A 19,490-nucleotide genomic window follows, 5' to 3' on the forward strand; every position below is an offset into this window, starting at 1 on the left:
GATAACCGCTGATTTGAATAAAGAAGTCAGATACATTTTTACCTATTTTACATTTCTTTTAAATTCCTTTCAATGCTAAGATGCAATAGGACATAAGTTACTTGAGGACAGGAAGCATATCATCACACACAGGCCTTCAACAAATATCAGTTGGTTTAACTTTATTGAATATCTGAAGACCAAATAAATAATGTTAAGTTTAAAAAAAAAAAAAAAGGCTTTGGGGGGAACTGTATAGATAGTACGCTGAAAGTAAAGAGAGATTACTTTTCCCAGGGAGGAGGAAAAGTTAGATCTACCAAATGGTAGGTTCCCAGGCAGATTAAGACTGCTTTAAATCTCTATTCAAATATCAAGTTAGTAGAGGTTAGGGAGGGCTGACTTGCTACCTTATTATTTAAACAGAAGCTCACAAATTGAAGGAGTGATCTGTGCATATATCTGGAGGAGTGTCCCTTATGAAAACAAAGCACTCCCCAACCCTCTATCCTCATCTATCACCTTTATGTATTATGTTTAGTGTTGTTTACTGTCTATCTCCTCCACTGTAAGCTCCATGAGAACAGAGGGTTTTTCCCTCTTTTTTTACTGCTGTACCCTCAGCGCCTAACACAGTGCCTAGTACACAGCAGGTGCTCAATAAACAACTACACTAACTTTCAAGAAATCTTCACAATCCCATAAGCTACGTGACCAAGACTTATACAGGCCACAGCTCCAGGACTAGAATCAAAGAAGCATGGACCTGAGTAAATTAATTAGCAATTAATGTGATGCAGTTAGCTGCCTCTCCTATTATAAATATACAAATTCTATACATCAACAGATTATTTGTATTTAGAAGCCTGGATACAAATTTCTAAACCCTAGGAAAAGCTGTTTTGAACACAGAAATCAGTTAGTGGTAAATACTACAAATGATATTGCTATTTATGAGAATATAAAAAAACGAAAGGTTCTGATTAAGAGGTCGTTACAGCTGGGCAGACAAAAAGAAGCTGACGATCAAAAGATAACATGGAATCTCATAAAATCATGGAGTTTGGAGTAGACCTGAACCTGAGTCCAACTATCAATCTGATGCTTGAATGCCCTTACTTACACCTGATCTAGGCTTGAGTACCTCGTTGACCCTTCCTTAGAGGTTCCATGTGGGACCACCTTCCTTATCATTGGCAAAAGCACAGCCCTTCCCTTGCACTTCCCTGCTCTTGTTCTTCGCCAGGAATTACACCCTCGGTCACCTAGGTAAGCTTTCTTCACATGACCTTTACAATGTGAAGATGCCAAACACGTGCTTGGTGAAATCATTTTCTCTCTAGGCTCACCATTCTCATCTCCTTCCCACACTGTTTATATGACATGGCTTTGAATGCCTACAAGGAGACTGTTCCCCACACAAGCTCCAGCCTGTCTATGTCCCTTTTAAAATGTGACAATCAGAAATCCATTAACACACCCTACAGTCTCTATTCAAAAATGCCTGTAGCAGACACCACATTTCTCTCAAAGGGGGAAAAGCCACAGATGGGTGGGGGGAGACCCTTTCAATTAATAATCCCCTACCCTTTCACCCTTATTCACATTATTTCATTGTTTCCAAAACAGCCTCCATGTTTTAAGTTTTTATCCACATACCTCTATTTACTAATTAATAATTGGGCAATTTCCCTATTTTTATTCATTAAAATCATAAGCATAACTTAGCAATGGCATAAGCCAGTGTCACCCCACTGAACTGCCTGAATTCTTTCCAAAAGCAAACATGTGGCTTTTTGTAAGCCCTACAGTGTTTTATCCAGTAAAAGTACGACTTCCTTTTGGCTTTTTGAAAGACTGAAAATAGCTTTTGTATCCCCATTATTACCTCCGAAAAATCCTTTTGGGAATCTCTGGCCTAATGACCTAATTTCCTTTTAACTCAATGGCTGTTGTTCTTAGAAGTATCGAAAGAGGCCACGCACTTAAGATAGTAATATTCAACGGTGACACTAGGGGGCAGACTGCTTAAGCAGAAGATTTTTGTTAACTTCTGTCCAGGAAAAGAGCTTCCTTCTTCGCAAGTTAACGTTTGAGAGTTGATCTCTTCAGTCTCTGCGGAGACAAAAACCTATGGACTCACTAGTGACCGAAGCGGCAGTGCAGGGCGGCCAGGTTCAGCGCGGCGTATCTCAGGCTCCGACCGTAGCCCTCCTCCCCGTTACTTTTGCTTTCCGCCCCAGTGAGAATCAGGCGATCGAAATAATGAAGGAGACTGTGTGTTGAACTGAAAACATCTTGGACCCGGAGGTTGTTTAAGTAGCTGAGATAGTGCTGAAACAAGAAACAATCCACGCATTTTAAATGTTCCTTCCTCCCGCGTGAGACTAATTCAGAGCGTCCCGCTGGCTGAAAACACCGGTGTACCCCCAACCCTCCTAGCAAGACGTCTTAGCGTAACCTTTCCTGCATAGGCAAGATAAAACAAGTTTAGGACACAGTGGTTTGTTTCCTCCTTAGGGAGTCCCCAAATGAAACATGGGAGCCCCATTAGGATTTGTATCAGAGTTTTATCCTAAATATACGTCCACTATGCCACTGGTTATATTAGAGCCCATGGGTGACGGGGTGGGGGGCACTCACCTAGCTCAGGTATTAAGGAATACTGTGAACTCAAAAATGAAGATTTTAATTCCTGAATTCATATAAAAATTATAAAATTAATTTCTGTAAATGTCCAAGTCATAATACAGTGAGTCTTTAACTAGTTTACTAAGTTTATTATCTTGCAATTATTTTGACACTATTTTCGTTTTGTTTGATTCACTGAATTAAACTTCCCTCCAACAGGCAGATCCCATTTACTATGGAGCAAAACAGATCTATTTCTGCATGGGAATAAAAACGTCAAATCCAGATACCACTAAGAAAGTTAAAAAAAAAAAAGTTTTCAGGGTAAAAATCCAGTAATGAAAGGAATTATTTGAATTTGGAAAAAAAAAAAAAACTAACAAAAGAAAAGGAAGGAAAAGAATTTTTAGCCCCAAAACTTGAAAAAAAAAATCAGTCTACTCCATCATCTGTCCATAATTCGGAGCCTCAGAGAGACGATGCATGAACAAGAACAGCAACAGACTGAAGAAAGCCCTAATGGCCTGGGTGTGAGAAGTTCGAGGGGAAGCTTTGCGACTTAGGCTTGTTGACTCGCCAACATTTCCTTCCAAGAAACAGGGCCAATGGGCCAGTCCTCATGTGCATGGCTCGTCAATATAAAGAGTAGCCTCGTCATCCAATTCAAAGACTCACCGCTTCAGCAAAATCAGGATTAAATTTCAACAAGTTGTTCAGTTCCTTCTGCAAAGATGCTGGAGTGAGGGCTTTCGTCTCATCGTTCTTTAACAAAGAAGCCTGAAATTTAAAAATGACAATTCAGTGGAAAGAAATGGCCAATAAACATATGGCAATATATACTAACCAGCATCCCTATGTTCTTTTCCACAGCTACTCTCTCCTTTCTTTTTTTTTTTAAGATTTTATTTATTTATTTGACAAAGAGAGACAGCCAACGAGAGAGGGAACACAAGCAGGGGGAGTGGAAGAAGCAGGCTCCAATCTTGACCACACAAAACACTGTTCCCTCTTCCTGAAACACAAAGCCTCCCAACTACCTCTGCCCAGTCACACGCTCCTCACAGGCCTTGCGAACTCCCGCTCCTCCTTCGGGCCCCAGTTTAGACTTCGGCCACTTGCTTGTATCACTTCCTAGACCAGGTAAGGTCCTGTAAGTCCCTACATGTGCCCATAAGCAGCCTGTACTAACCCTTCCTGCAGTACTTATCACACTACATGAAAAGTACCAGTGTGACCCACCCCGGACTGTGACCACCTTCAGGACTGGTGGTGAATACCTCCATCCAGCACTGCAAGGGGTCTCAGGGCACTCAGGCGCCCCAGTCCTGGTTATCTATCTCATTAGATGGTACCAGCAATGATGATATAAAATATGTAGAAAACTAGTTCTTTTTTTTTTTTTTTTAAAGATTTTATTTATTTATGTGACAGAGAGACAGCCAGCGAGAGAGGGAACACAGCAGGGGGAGTGGGAGAGGAAGAAGCAGGCTCATAGCGGAGGAGCCTGATGTGGGACTCGATCCCGGAACACCAGGATCACGCCCTGAGCCGAAGGCAGACGCTTTAACGACTGCGCTACCCAGGCGCCCCTAGAAAACTAGTTCTAAATTAACTATCAGTAATTAACTTTGTTACAGACACTTCAATTTTACCTAGACAAATTCTTATTGGTAAGTAATAATTTCTAATTCCATTTGAATTCATTATATCATTGTAGAAGATTCCAAAAACATGGAAAGACACACAGAGGAAACAAAAATCATCTGTAACCCCTCCACCCAGAAATAACACTACTAATGTTAGTGTCCTATTCCAGTCTTTTTTCGATGTGTGTGGGATATATATGTGATGCATACATTAACACCTATGCCATATTTTTAACAAAATTAGAACATGGTATATCAATTTACTTCCTGCTCTTTTCATTAGTAATATATTATAAAGTTTGTCTCATCTTCAGTCTTTGAAAATATGACTTTTAAAGCAAAAGTATTAACCCTGTGACCGTCATATTTATTGCAAATACTTTTTCCCTTTTTATCATTTGCCTTTTAGTTTTATTAGAATGTGTTCTGACATGCAGACGTTTTTAATTTTTATGCTGAAAAATCAAATGATCTTCTCCTATGTGTTTTCTCATAGCTTTTATGTTTAGAAAGTCTTTCCCCACCTAGAGATCAGTTAAAAGTTAATATGTAGTTCCTCCTGGTCTAATTACAGCTTTACATATTCACATTTACCCTTTAATCCATCTGTAATGTACTGAAGTATGAGGCTGAGGTAAAAATCTAGCTATATGTTCTCTTCCATACTTAGCCAATTGTCTAGATGGGTTTTTCTAATCTGTTTGAAACTCATCTGCAGGGTCATCCTATCACTTTTCATCTAGACCTAAATATTACATCTTTCTGCAGAATGAAAATTAATAACAAAATTAAGGAAAATTAGAAAAGTAGAGCAAAAAATCAAAATCCTATACTTGAAAATAACATGGGAGAAAAATACCCAGCTTCTGTTACCAAGCAAATGAAAAAGTATGGCTCAAAAGCACTAGCAAGAAATGTCTGGGGTGAAATGTACTGATGTCTGCAACCTGAAATGCATCAAAAAATGAAAGATGAAATGGTGGCTGGATAAGGGATGTGTAGGTATATGATAAGAAAGCGAAATAGTTCATTGTGGCATCTAGGTGACAGGTATATGGGTATTCACTACACAACGCTTTTCAACTTTTCTTTCTGTTTGAAAATGTCCATAATAAAATGTTGGGGGAAGTCAAGTCTTCCAAATCAGGTTTTTGGGCTGTGTTAATCACACACTATTATAAAAGGAACAAGCATTGTACTTTAAGAAAAATAAAAACAGGGGCACCTGGGTGGCACAGCGGTTAAGCGTCTGCCTTCGGCTCAGGGCGTGATCCCGGCATTATGGGATCGAGCCCCACATCGGGCTCCTCTGCTATGAGCCTGCTTCTTCCTCTCCCACTTCCCCTGCTTGTGTACCCTCTCTCGCTGGCTGTCTCTCTCTCTGTCAAATAAATAAAATCTTTAAAATAAAATAAAATAAAATAAAATAAAATCAAATCAAATCAAATCAAATCATGGGGCACTTGGCTGGCTCAATCAGTAGAGCATACGACTCTTGATCTTGGGGTTTTAAGTTCGAGCCCCACACTGGGTATAAAGATTACTTAAAAATAAAATCTTAAAAAAAAAAATACAGGAAAAAAATCCCCCACAAAATCATAAAGAACACATAACCACCATGTATTGTTAGTGAAGAAAAGAGGACTGAGAATAAGGAATAATGCAGACTCACTAATAAACCTACTAACAAGACAGGCACATGTGATGACATGTAATGCCACAGGACTTGTTTTTACTTATTAAAGATTTTATTTACTTATTTATTTGAGAGAGAGAGGGAGCGAGAGAGAGAAGTGGGAGGAGGAAGGGGAGAGGGAGAGAGAGATTCTCCAGCAGACTTCCTACTGAGCGTGGAGCCAGACATGGGGCTTGATCCCATTACCCCAAGATCATGACCAAAGCCGAAATCAAGAGTCGTATGCTTGGGGCGCCTGGGTGGCACAGTGGTTAAGCGTTTGCCTTCGGCTCAGGGCGTGATCCTGGCGTTATGGGATCGAGCCCCACATCAGGCTCCTCCGCTATGAGCCTGCTTCTTCCTCTCCCACTCTCCTGCTTGTGTTCCCTCTCTCACTGGCTGTCTCTATCTCTGTTAAATAAATAAATAAAATCTTTAAAAAAAAAAAAAAGAGTCGTATGCTTAACCAACTGAGCCACCCAGGCACCCCTCCACAGGATTTGTTTTTAAAAGTTTGTGATAGGGACGCCTGGGTGGCTCAGTTGGTTAAGCATCTGCCTTCGGCTCAGGTCATGATCCCGGGGTCCTGGGATCGAGACCCGTGTCAGGCTCCCTGCTCAGTGGGGAGCCTGCTTCTCCCGCTGCGTGCTGCTCCCCCTGCTTGTGCTCACTCACTCTCTCACTCTAATAAAATCTTTTTAAAAAATAAAAATAAATAAAAGTTTGTGATAAGTAACAGAATTAACATACCTGTTGAGAAAGGAAAAATTCTGCTTGTTTTTGGGAGAGAGGTCCACTGCAAGATACCTCCTCTTCTCTGGAAAAAATAAAACAAAACTACTAAGGAATTACACCACAGGGATGGGTGAACTAGGTGATGGGGACCAAAGAGTGCACCTGTCATGAGGAGCACCGGGTGTCCTATGAAGTGCTGAATCACTGTACTGTACACCTGAAACTAATATGACACTGTATGGTAACTCACTGGAATTAAAATAAAAACTTAAAAAGTCAAACAAGCAAACAAAAAGAATTACACAACAGCAAGAATGGTAAGGCTAACAAAGTCAAACAACTTCATCAGAAGAGCCCAAAAACCTTTACAATTAATTCTCTCCTCTCAGGAATAGGAAAAACATCCATAAAAAGTGATGTTGAATGACCTGCCTAAGTTCACACAACATAATTATGGACAGTTATACTCCTAGGTTCCACATGGTGTGATCTTCCCACCATGCACATCTCTCGTGGTACCCTGATTTAAAGCCCTTCAGTGGTACCTCCTCAAGTTCCAGAATAAAGTCCACTCTGCTCAGCAGGGCATGCGCAATGCTCCAGGAGTGGTTCTAGCCACTACCTCTCCTTTGCCTTTTCTTTCTCACCCACACCTCCGGCCTGACGACCTCCTCACAGATCTCCTATCGCGCCAAGATGCCCCTGTTGCTTCCCTGGCCTGCAGGGCCATTGTCCCACCCACTGTTGGCCTGCAGTACACCATCCATCATTCCCGACTCAAGCATCCTGTCCTCCAAGAATCTCTGCTGACGTCTCTCCCTGGAGGTGCCACTGTCTCCTAGAGACGCAGAGCACAGCACCTATGCACTGCCACACCCGCCTGCTCTTACTTGCAACTGGATGCCAATACCCAGCACCATGCCTAGGAACAAAACAGGTGCTCAGAGTTGGGGAAATGAATGAACGAAGAATTTCTAACTCCTTGCTACAGATACAAATGTGGTGTACTCAGAAGCAGGAAAAAGTGGCTTCTCCTATGAGATATTTGTCTAGAAATTTACATTATGCAGAATTAACAGACAAGGAATATAGGGATATAAACCTAGGCTTGAAAAATCTACACATGCACAACAGAAAAGTCTTATTTTGAGAGCAAAGTATGAGTAATACCATTTTGCCACAAGACTCTGAAGAAATGGACTTCTGTATAGGATGATGGGAAGTATAAAAATCAATATTTACTCATAAATAATGCTTTTATAAGCACTCTGCATCTAATATAGCAGTTCTCCAACTTTTATGTAAAAGATACATGAATGGATATTCTGAAAGAAAAGAAAATTCTTCTGAGGTTACAGAATTTGGGGAAGTTACACTATCTTGCTTGAAGATTCATGACACCCATGAGAGAAATCCAACAGAAAGAAACTTTATTTACTTTTGTTTAATGTACCATTTACCAAACTCATTGAGTAAAGAATCCTTTCCTTACATCTTTCAAGAAGCACTAGTGTTCCACAGAAAACACTTTGGGAGGTGCTGCTCTAATATTCTCTTGGCTTCATTTCTGATAAATATTACCTAATAATCCCTAAGGCAGTGTATCATATTCTGCAACCATAGGAGCTGCCAAGAACCAGCCCCAACCCAGGTCTAACAAAGATCAGTGACACAATAGTGACCTGGAGGGAAATGGAAAACAAATTCGCAGGCCAAGTTCTCAAATGGAAAACACTTAAGTATCTGGGCAGTAAGGAGCCCTTTTCTCTTAACACACCTCATAACCAAGGTAAACCCAAGGCTTGGAATAAACATGGCTGCACACAAAAAGCCTAGGGACAGGTAAGAATGAATGAATGAATGAATGAACGAATGAATGAATGAATGAATGAATTCATCTGAATGAAACTGGATACACACAAATCTGGTCCCATTTGGCTCTAAAGTCCACAACGGTCAGGACACCTGGCCAGCTCAGTCGGTAGAGCATAGAGAAAATCAGCACCATGCAAACTGATTCTATAAAGAAGGGAAGTACAATCCCCATAATTGAAGATCGAATTTGGTTCTGGCCTCCACAGTGGCAATCATGCCTGACATGAACCAGCTTGGGAAGAGCAAGTAAAAACACCATGGCCCAAACCATCCTTCACTGACTCCTGTTTCCTCGGGGCCTCACAAATACATGCAGAAGAAAGTAACTCATGAGAAGCCACAGAGGTATTCAATTTAGGAAAAGGGCTACCCATCTGGGAAAAGGGTTCAAGTATACCTTGCTTATAAATCCAATTATTAGCTGAGAGAGAATTTTAGACCTTACTAGTACTATACATCAAGGGCACTTAAGCTGGATCCATGGATGGGCTTTAAGTCCATGAACCTTATAAAACTGCACGCAAAAAAAAAAAAGATGTGCATTTCTAATACGAACCTAGTACATGGCACTTGTGAGATTCTCAGGAGTCTGGAAATTCCTCTAAAGGTCTTAACTCTACCAGTCATTGAAATTTTAAAAATATGGTATTAATCAATCAACAAAGGTTTTATTTTTTGTTTTTGAATACTTGCAATGCACAAAACACCAGTCTAGGTCCTGGAGCACACAGAATATGTTAATAGGCTTACAGTCCTGGGGAAAGCTAAGACCAGCCCAGGTGAGAAGATGGCAGTTAGTGATAAATGCCAAACGTGAATACGAACTCTGTACTGAGAAATGGGGGGAATCACTTGCAAGTTGGGAAGGAGCAGAGAAAATGATGAGGAAGGAAGAAGGCATTCCAGGAAAGGGAAACAAAAGACAAGAGCCTGGCCCGGGCCGGGACAAAGGATCCAAGCTGAGAAACTGAAAGTAAGGTCAGAAAGGTCAACTGTGGAAGGCCTCCAACACCAGGTGGAGAGACTGTAGAATCCTTGGAAGTTTTTTTTGTTTTGTTTTGTTTTTTTAAAGATTTTATTCATTTATTTGACAGAGAGAGAGACAGCCAGCGAGAGAAGGAACACAGGCAGGGGCAGTGGGAGAGGAAGAAGCAGCTTCCCAGCGGAGGAGCCTGATGCGGGGCTCCATCCCAACGCTGGGATCACGCCCTAAGCCGAAGGCAGACACTTAATGACTAAGCCACCAAGGCGCCCCCCTTGGAAGTTTCTGAGCAGGATATCGACAGAAGCAGGGGAGATGAGGGACTGGGACAGGAAGTTATTAAACATTCAAGGAGGAAGCAAGGGCCTCACCCTTCTGAGGTGTGTGACCAGAGGGCATGATGCAGCCTCTCTCCCCGAGCCTCACTGTCCTCCATCTGTGCCTCCAATATGCCGGCTTGTCCTGTCTTGGAAGCTGTGTGTGTGTGTGTGCTCTGGCAATCCTGGCTCCTTCATCACCTGGCTCCCTGTCCGAGGGGCCCCTCCCCAACTGAACCCCCAGTTACTTCGTCTCCACCCTCTACCCGAGGGTCCCATTTCCTCTCGGTCACACTGCCTCGCTCTGAAACTACATTACTTATCAGTTGCCTCTCTATCATCTGACCCTCCCCACATGACTCCACGAGGACAGGGCCCTCTCTTCTTGGCTAATAACACAGCACCTTAACATGGGGTCTGGTACACAGGAAGCACTCAGAATTTGGGAGATTTATATTAAATCACTGGCAAGCAAGGAATTACCAAAGAATTTCTACTTCTATTAGCTCCTTTTAGGAGCACAGAGAAGCTGTTAATTCCAGCAGCTTGCAGACTAGTAGCCTCCACGGCAGACGCTCCTGGGCTAATCCTATCAGCCTGCTCCTGACTGCAGGCACTTGGCAACTGCCAGCAAACGCAACACAGGCTCAATTTCAGTGTGCCCTCTCTTCGGCGATGGGATTTTTCTTAATGATAAACATTTGTTGACTGAATATTTATTTCCTCCCTTCTAAATTAACAGTGGGGGGGAAATCAATTTATTAATTAACAGTCAGGTTTCTCTTTTCAGACAGGAATAATTTCACTGTGGGATGGGAGATTTGCGAGCTATGCGGTATTCCTTTCCCCTAATTTTATTTTATTATTTATTTATTTTACATAGGCACCACACCCACCCAGCGTGGAGCCAAGCTGGGCTTGAACTCATGACCCTGAGATCAAGACCTGAGCTGAGATCAAGAGTCGGACATTTAACGGACTGAGCCACCCAGAGACCCCACTCCTTTCTAATTTTAATACAAATTTCTAGGGCAATAAAAACAACTTTCCTGAAGAAAAGAGAGTGGAAAACACTCCAATAACTGAAAAAAAGGAAGGAAGGAAGGAAGGAAGGAAGGAAGGAAGGAAGGAAGGAAGGAAAACAAAGAGAAAGGAAGAATAAAAGCTAAATTAAGAAGCTTTTCATAATGCAATAAAACATTAGAAAAGATCACAAAAATGAAATTTTCCTCTTTAAAAGAACCAAGAAATGAATGTAAATATATTCTTTCTTTTTTTATTTTTATTTATTTATTTTTTTTTTTTTTTTTATTTTTTTTTTTTAAAGATTTTATTTATTTATTTGACAGAGAGAGAGACAGCCAGCGAGAGAGGGAACACAGGCAGGGGGGGGGGGGGAGGAAGAAGGAGGCTCCCCACGGAGGAGCCTGATGTGGGGCTCGATCCCATAACGCCAGGATCACGCCCTGAGCTGAAGGNNNGCAGGGGGAGTGGGAGAGGAAGAAGCAGGCTCCCAGCGGAGGAGCCCGATGCGGGGCTCGATCCCAGAACGCCGGGATCACGCCCTGAGCCGAAGGCAGATGCTTAACGACTGAGCCACCCAGGCGCCCCATTTATTTATTTTTTTAAAGATTTATTTATTTATTTATTTATTTGACAGAGACAGCCAGCGAGAGAGGCAACACAGCAGGGGGAGTGGGAGAGGAAGAAGCAGGCTCCCAGCGGAGGAGCCCGATGTGGGACTCGATCCCGGAACGCCAGGATCACACCCTGAGCCGAAGGCAGACGCTTTAACGACTGCGCTACCCAGGCGCCCCCTATTCTTTCTTTTTTTAACGTAAATATAGTCTATAAAAGAAATCTTATTACAAGTAAAACCATTTCTTTGTTGACAAAAAATTGTGATATTTAATTAGAAAATATTTAAATAGTGTATCTCTTTAATTTTGGCGACAAAATTCAGTTACTATATGTACACTATCTTCTGGAACTATACACATACCTTTTTTTTTTGATACAGAAATGTCACATAATGGAAAATTATGAAATTTACATTGGCGTACATTTTTTAACCACTGCAGAGCATTCTGCACATTGTACATTTTAAATGAAAAAACATTCCTGTTTTATCGTTGAAGATATAAAATTGTAATATATATGCAATTCGATTCTCAGTTCTTATGATTTCAAATTCTTCACGCCCACTTTTTAAAAAAAGTTTTTATACATTGTAATTCACTATAGACTTTTTTCCTTTTTTTTTTTTTAGTATAGTGCGCACAATGTAACATTAGTTTCAGGTGTACAACATCGTGATTTGACATGAAATGATACACCTTCATAGTAAATACACTGGGTCACACGCATGAGTTCTTAGATAAAACAAAACGATGCAGCTAGACGTAATTACATCGGATTCACTTAGGAGACAGCCAAACCAAAATAAGTCTGAATTGTAACGTTTCACAAGAAGTGACACTCTGCTACTTGAAGTAGATAAAGTAGCCAGAATAAGGCTACGCTGCACCCCAGACAGATGCACTCCTGAGGCAGCTGAGCTAAAAGCAAAACTGGAGAACAAGAACAGCCAGTATTTGCTGGACGTTTACTACACACCAGGCACAGTTCCAAACACTTACATGGACCACTTATTTAATCCTCACAACACCCGTCTAAGGAGGGGACCTGATGCCCCCTTTTGCAGATGAGGACACAGAGAGGGTGAGTAACTGGCCCAGAGTCACACAGGGAATAAGGGGGGGAGCTGGAACCCTAAGCCAGCAGTCTGTCACCAGAACCAGACTCAAGCCCACACAGTCCTGCCTCTCCACTAGAAGAGAGGCATTTGTCAGCAACTCCGAGGAAGCGAGGTTTTGGAAGTATTTAGTGGTACTATAATCTCTTGCGCCCCGTGCGTGCTAAATCAAACAAAGGCCGCTGTCAGGAACCAGCCATCCCCCACAGCAGTCAGCCAGCCTACTCAGTCAGGGCAGGCGAGGCTTACCTCACTCAGAGCTCTGAGCACGCTGCAGTGTAATGATCTGTGACGTCAGTCTTCCTCGCCACACTGTGGGCTCCTTGATATCAGGGGATACGGCATATACTATACATGTACACACACACGTGGGTGTTTTTCCCTCCCAACAGCAGTAGTTTACTTGGGAGGTGATCCCAGGTAACAGTTGGGGTGAGGGGAAGTGAGATAGCAAAGTGAAAGAAGTCAACAAAAAGTGCTTTACGGGACCACTCGCCAGAGTGGGTGACAGGCTGCGTATGGTGATTTTCCGCATTCACTCATCCAGCACGTGTTCACAGACACATTCTACGAAGCAGGCACCACACTAAGCACTGGTAAACATGCGATGAAGCAAGACAGAGAAGAGTCTTCGATCTGAAGGGGGGCCAAGGCAGAAGACACAGATCCAAAGGAGAAAGCAAATAAATGGAAATAGTTTCTCCGTGAGGAGAGCCATGAAGGAACTAAAGAAACCAGAAGTATTTGGGATGGAGATTACTTCAGATATGTGGTCAGGGAGGGCCTGTGTGACGACACTGGAGCTGAAATAGGAAGCCGAAGTCAGCGTGGAGTATTTACGAAGCCGAAAGCAAGCCCAAGCAGCTGAATTGCAGAGAGTGAAGGGGAGAGTAAGGAGCAAGAGGCAGGGAGGATGACCGGGCCAGATCACACAGGCACTGAGGCCATGATAAGCTCGGATTCTAGTCTAAATTCCAAAAGCAGTTGTGAAGGTCTGGGGCAGAACGGTGCCATGATGTGATTTACATTCACAGGGGTTCCCTTGGAAGCTGCATGAAAAACAGATTGCAGGGAGACAAGAGCGGAGGCAAGGAGGCCAGTGAGGAGGCTAGAGAAGTCTATTAGTGGAGTTGTAGTGCTGGGGCTGCTGGGGCTGCAGGGGCAGCAGTGGTTGAGGGAGACAAGTGAACTAAGCCCAAACTATCATGTAGGAACAACTGACTGGGCCGAGGACTGGTTGTCAGGGTGACAGAGAGGGAGGAACCAAGGACACTCCTAGGTTTCGAGCTTGAACAACTAGGTGAGCAGTGGCACCACGTCCCCCGTGCTTAAACTTTAATAGGCACTCCCTACATTTTCACTGAATTAATCAACTGTTAACTCACTCTGACATGAGGAACACTATCAGCCAGGGAGGGTCCCAGCAGGAAACAAATGGCACACTCAAATGGGGTGATTTGAGAAGAATTTAATAAAGGACCACTTATAAAACTTGGGGCAGGAGACAGAGAAGCCGTAAGGGACCATATGGTCCCTAGGACTGGTAACAGTGGGGCACCTTACACCCCAAGCCTGGGAAATCTTCCGAGTTCCCAGACCCCAGAAGAATGCAGAGAGGACCACCTGATAGAAGCTGTGACCCCACAGCCAGTCCACCATGACCCTGAAGGAAGGGAGCCAGTGGATCCACAGCCTGACCACACTCTCCCTGGCCCACTACTGCCTCCCAATCAGAAGTCGGAAGGCAAGGAGCCCACTGATGCAGCCCATATGGATCAACTTCTTGGATCTGGAGGGGCAAAAAGATAGCGGGCAGCACACGAGCGCAGGATGAATAAGGATTTACTATGCCTGTAATTATACTATTTCACAGGAAAGGAATGCCTACCCGAAAAACCCCAATTACCTTATAGACACATCAAGTTCTTCTTTTTCCATTTTTCTTTCGCCCTCCTCTCTGTTGGTCAGTTCCATATCAGCATCCTCCACTGTCTTCTTCTCACCATTCTGGAAGTACTGCTGAAGGGCGGTGTACAGTTTAAACACTTGACTGAAAGAAAGCTTACTGTAGGCCAAGATCATATGGCGCAGAAATAAACCTACAAAAAATGACATACACAGGTGAAGGCATTAATTGAAATCCAGGCTACAAAAGGTGATTAATATTTCTTGCAATTCTTCCTTCAAAAGAATCAAAAAGAGACACTTGGAGTTGCTGTTCCCTCCACCTAGAATGTTCTGCCCCCATCTTTTACAAAACTGGTTTCCTCTTCTTATTTAGGGCTCAGGCCCCACCCCACCCCCTTACCCCCACATTCCATCACCTTTATCCATCCAATATGTTTTTTTTTGTGGCTGTTGGAACTTTTTCACCATCTGGCTCCACCCTACCACTATGTGATCTCCATAAGAGGAAGGTCCCCATCTAACTCATAAGTCCAGAGTCTGGCACACAGGAGAGCCATATAATAGCTGATGTTGAGTAATATAAAAACTGCCATGCAAAAAAGCCAAATGGATGGAGTATGGATATAAACCTAACAGAAAAGCCTCAAGAAATTTCACATATGCCCTCACCTTATAAACTACGGCAATGATATATTCTTACTTACCTCTTTTTATAAAAGTTTAGTTGGCGACCCTGACTTAGAGTCATACAATGCAGACAAGGAATCCAGAAAACTGAGAGAAAGAGCTCTGAAACCCTAAAAGCCCCAGGTCCAGGCTAATAGTTGGGACTATTACAGACAAAACAGAAGATGGTTTTCCACAAGACAGTTACTTAAACATAGGACAAAATGGCAAGGCAGCAAATACAAACTAAAACATGTCCGACACCCCACTGAGTTTGTTCAGATAGAGCAGTCATGATAGGTGGCATTTAGAAAGCTGATCACTTCAATGAAAAACATTCTCTGCTCTCCTTAGAAGAGCATCATACCTACTACACTCGTTTTGTGAACCTCTGGTTCAGTTCCAGAAAAAGAATCTGAAAGGTCATCAAAAAATTGTTCCATATCCTTCAATTCGCCTTCAGCCATCAGTTTGATTCTGAATGAGAAAATTGAGGTGCGTATTTTAGGAAGTCCCTCTGAACATCTTCTCATGTTTCACATTCCACAATTATCTCCAATAAATCTATTTTAAAAGCAATTCAGAGATTCATATAAAATGGTGGCACATAAAACAAACTTGACAATTCAAAATGTCACTCTCATTATTCTAAAAAGCATCGCTGCTCATGCTTTCTTCATCATAAAATGTGTCAAAGTAACACATCAGCCAGCAAAAATGGAATTCTCTGCAATGACTAAAAAGAACAGGTAGATCCATACAGAAGAATATGTTTTGAAACAGTACGTTTAATGTTGACCACTTTTCAAAAAAAGAAGTACTTAGGAAAATCGAGAGTAACAAAGATATATTTTTAGAGAATTCATTACCATGTGCATTTTTCTAATTTTCATCTACATAAACATATTTTCCCATATACAGAAGGAAAGGAAGCTTACCTGATCTGTACTGAATTTGCCAGCTGGGGACAAGATTCTTCAATTAACTTGTATAGTTTAGACAGTGTAATATCTGGGCCCTGGATAAAGACGACAGGGAGATTACGGATAAATTTTAAGGAGCTGGAGAATGATAAACAGTAAACATGAATTCATTTATCAACTCCTCTGCTTTAACAATTATTTCAAATGTGAAATTCTCAAATCATGAAGAGAAAACCACCAATCTAAAACACTAAAGGAATGTTTCACATTTGCAAAGCACTCTTAGTTAGTTGGAGGAAAGGTTTAAAATGGAAACAAAGCAGACTCTCTGTAGTCCAAGGACCTGCCCTTCCTTCCTTTTTATTTTGTAATCATGGCAAAGCTAGTTTCCTTCAACAGTAAAATGCAGATAATCATAACCACCTCCCTTGTTTGTGACAAAGAAACGGTAAGAAAAGGCAAAGTGCTTTGTAAACTGGAAAAACATTATTCAAACACAGGTGTCCTATTTTTCACAAATATAATCTCATTTGATCCTTCCCAAAACCTTGTAAAGTAGGCAGACATACTCTGTGCCCAAGTCCATAAAAGGTACCAGCAGAGACAAAGAGTACACAACCTTGGCTGTCAAGAAGATTATGATCTCACTGAGGTTTAAATCTAAACACTGAATCTTTTTTGGAGAGTTAGTTGACACTATATATGCCAATTCTAGATGTGGAAAGCAATTCCACTTCTGGGGAAGGTATGTTCAGCCAGCATTGTTTGCCATGTAGAAAAACTAAAAAGAACCTGTAAGTTCATCAATAGTTAATCTATAACTTGTAATAAGTTATAAATTTATTTTAATATTAAAATTAGGAGTTCTGTTTCTTCCTTTATTGGGGAATACAATGCTGTTAAAAAGAATGAGGTGGGGGCGCCTGGGTGGCAGAGCGGTTGAGCATCTGCCTTCGGCTCAGGGCGTGATCCCAGCAATCTGGGATGGAGCCCCACATCGGGCTCTTCCGCTATGAGCCTGCTTCTTCCTCTCCCACTCCCCCTGCTTGTGTTCCCTCTCTCGCTGGCTGTCTCTATCTCTGTCGAATAAATAAATAAAATCTTAAAAAAAAAAAAAAAAAGAATGAGGTGGCTCTATTCAAATGTGGTGACATGGAAAGATCTCCAAGACTGGTTAAGTGAAAGGAGCAAGCTGTAGAACAGAATTTTACTTATGTAAATTTTTTTAAAAATTCAAGCAAAATTAAAAGGATACATACATATCCTTACAATCATATGCATCTACCTATTTATATACACATGGATTTTGCAAAAGGTCTAGAAAGATCTATTCTGACCTGTGACTCCATAAATAGTTGAAAGAATGAACATTAACAGTGATAATATCTGAGAGGGAAAAGGATTGGATGACAGAATCATAACCTTTCACTCCATTAATTTTAGTATCAGCTGAAGTTTTTACAATAAATTTTTGTATATAAGTAATTTAAAATTAATTAATATTTTAAAATTAACTAATGTTTAAAACCAAACGTCAAACAAAGGCATTGGGGAGTCTGGTTGGAACGTTACTAGATCACATAGTATTTTACCAAAGAACCACAAAGGATAATTTAAGACAGAAAAAAACAGCATAAGCAAAGGCAGAAAGATGTGAGTTAAAACACAAGTACTGGGGCGCCTGGGTGGCACAGCGGTTAAGCGTCTGCCTTTGGCTCAGGGCGTGATCCCGGTGTTATGGGATCGAGCCCCACATCAGGCTCCTCCGCTGTGAGCCTGCTTCTTCCTCTCCCACTCCCCCTGCTTGTGTTCCCTCTCTGGCTGGCTGTCTCTATCTCTGTCAAATAAATAAATAAAATCTTAAAAAAAAAAAAAACCACAAGTACTGTTTTGTTTCTTTTCTCTATTACTAAATCTTTCAGTATTATGACTTTTATTTCAATAATGGGGAAAACACATGCAATAATAGTAATGTGGCCAGGACTGGGAGCTACAAGTGATGGAGCTCCATTCCTTGTATTCAACCAACGGGGTAAGCCACTTAACCTCTGTGTCCTCAGTACCCCTTCTCTCCCTCAACTAACACTGGTGATATATTTTTAAAAAGCCCTTTAGGGGCGCCCGGGCGGCTCAATCAGTTAAGTGGCGGACTGTTGACCTCAGCTCCGGTCATGATCTCAGGGTCCTGAGATGGAGCCCTGCATTGGGCTCTCTGCTCAGCGGGGAGTCTGCTTGAGAGTCTTTCCCTCTCCCTCTCCTTCTGCACCTCCACCTGCATGAGTGCACATGTTCTCTATCAAATAAATATTTTTTAAAAAGCCCTTTATCAAGTATATTGATAATATGGGGCCCCAGGACCCCAGATCGTTGTTTCTGCCACCACTGCTCAAAGACAACTGCTCATCCTTCAAGTTCCAGCTAACACTCCACATCCTGAGTCCTCCCCTTGCACCTAAGTACACCCATCTGCCACAAGAGGGTATATCCCATTTCTCTTATTCCACACTTTTATTTAGGCGCTCTACTAAGCTTTGCGGATACAAGAGTGAACAAAAGCAGGACAAAACACAGCCCTTATAGTAGTCTAGTAGGGGAGAGTCATTAATCATAAAATCACACAAATAAATGAGAAAAACCACAACTGATATAAAAGAAGGTACATACCCTATGAGAATACATTAAAATTGCTAACGCTGAGCATTTTACTATATGCCACAAACTGTGAAGTAGTGTCCACGGATCTTCTCATTTATTGCAACCCTCCCAAAACATAGTTTCTTTTATTGTCCCCATTTTACAGAGAGAAACCAGAGACCCAAGTAGGTTATGGAACTTGCCCCAGTCGCACCGCTAGTAAGCGGTGAAACTCTAACCTGAGTCTGGAAAATGAAAGAAAACATGTAAAGTGCTTAACAGTTAAGTTTCAAGGTCCGCTGTTATTTGTAGGTCATTACTACTATTTACTGCGGTCCTCCGGGAGCCTGTACGATTCACCTGTCTCCAACGCTCAAGACTACGTGTAGCCCCTTTCTATAGAAGACGGAGGATCTGAGAAAAGAGTTCTTCCCCCTGTCACTCAGCTAAGAAATGCTGGAGTCAAACATGAACCTGCAAAAAAATGCATGTAAAGCGACTGGACGATGGATAGTTAAGTACTCATTATTAGCAGGTGGTATTAACTCTCTTTCTCTCTCTCGCTCTTTTTTTTTTTTTTTTTTTTTTTTTTTTTTTTTTTTTTTTTTTTTTTTTTTTTTTTTTTTTTTTTTGAGGTCCTCCAGGGCTTAAAGAGCATTGGATGAACACACTCGTGCCCCCAGGCCCAAGGAGGTGTCCGGGGCAGTAAAGGTTTGCTGAATGAGCGGGAGCCGGTGGGGGCCGCTCACCTGCAACAGCGGCAG

General features: G+C 41.9%; 1 protein-coding gene across 1 annotated transcript in view; it reads right to left on the reverse strand.

Annotated features, from left to right (window-relative positions):
* Positions 1 to 19,490, reverse strand: part of ANAPC5 (anaphase promoting complex subunit 5) — a 39,680-nt gene that overhangs the window by 19,868 nt on the left and 322 nt on the right. Inside the window, 7 exon segments of the mRNA XM_040619949.1 lie at positions 2,123 to 2,313; positions 3,286 to 3,387; positions 6,682 to 6,748; positions 14,502 to 14,694; positions 15,537 to 15,646; positions 16,108 to 16,187; positions 19,476 to 19,490. The exon segment at positions 19,476 to 19,490 is cut by the window's right edge and continues 9 nt beyond it. Coding sequence (XP_040475883.1) covers positions 2,123 to 2,313; positions 3,286 to 3,387; positions 6,682 to 6,748; positions 14,502 to 14,694; positions 15,537 to 15,646; positions 16,108 to 16,187; positions 19,476 to 19,490 — 758 coding nt within the window.

This window comes from Ursus maritimus, unplaced genomic scaffold (assembly GCF_017311325.1).
Source record: "Ursus maritimus isolate PB19 unplaced genomic scaffold, ASM1731132v1 scaffold_33, whole genome shotgun sequence".
Classification (NCBI taxonomy): domain Eukaryota; kingdom Metazoa; phylum Chordata; class Mammalia; order Carnivora; family Ursidae; genus Ursus; species Ursus maritimus.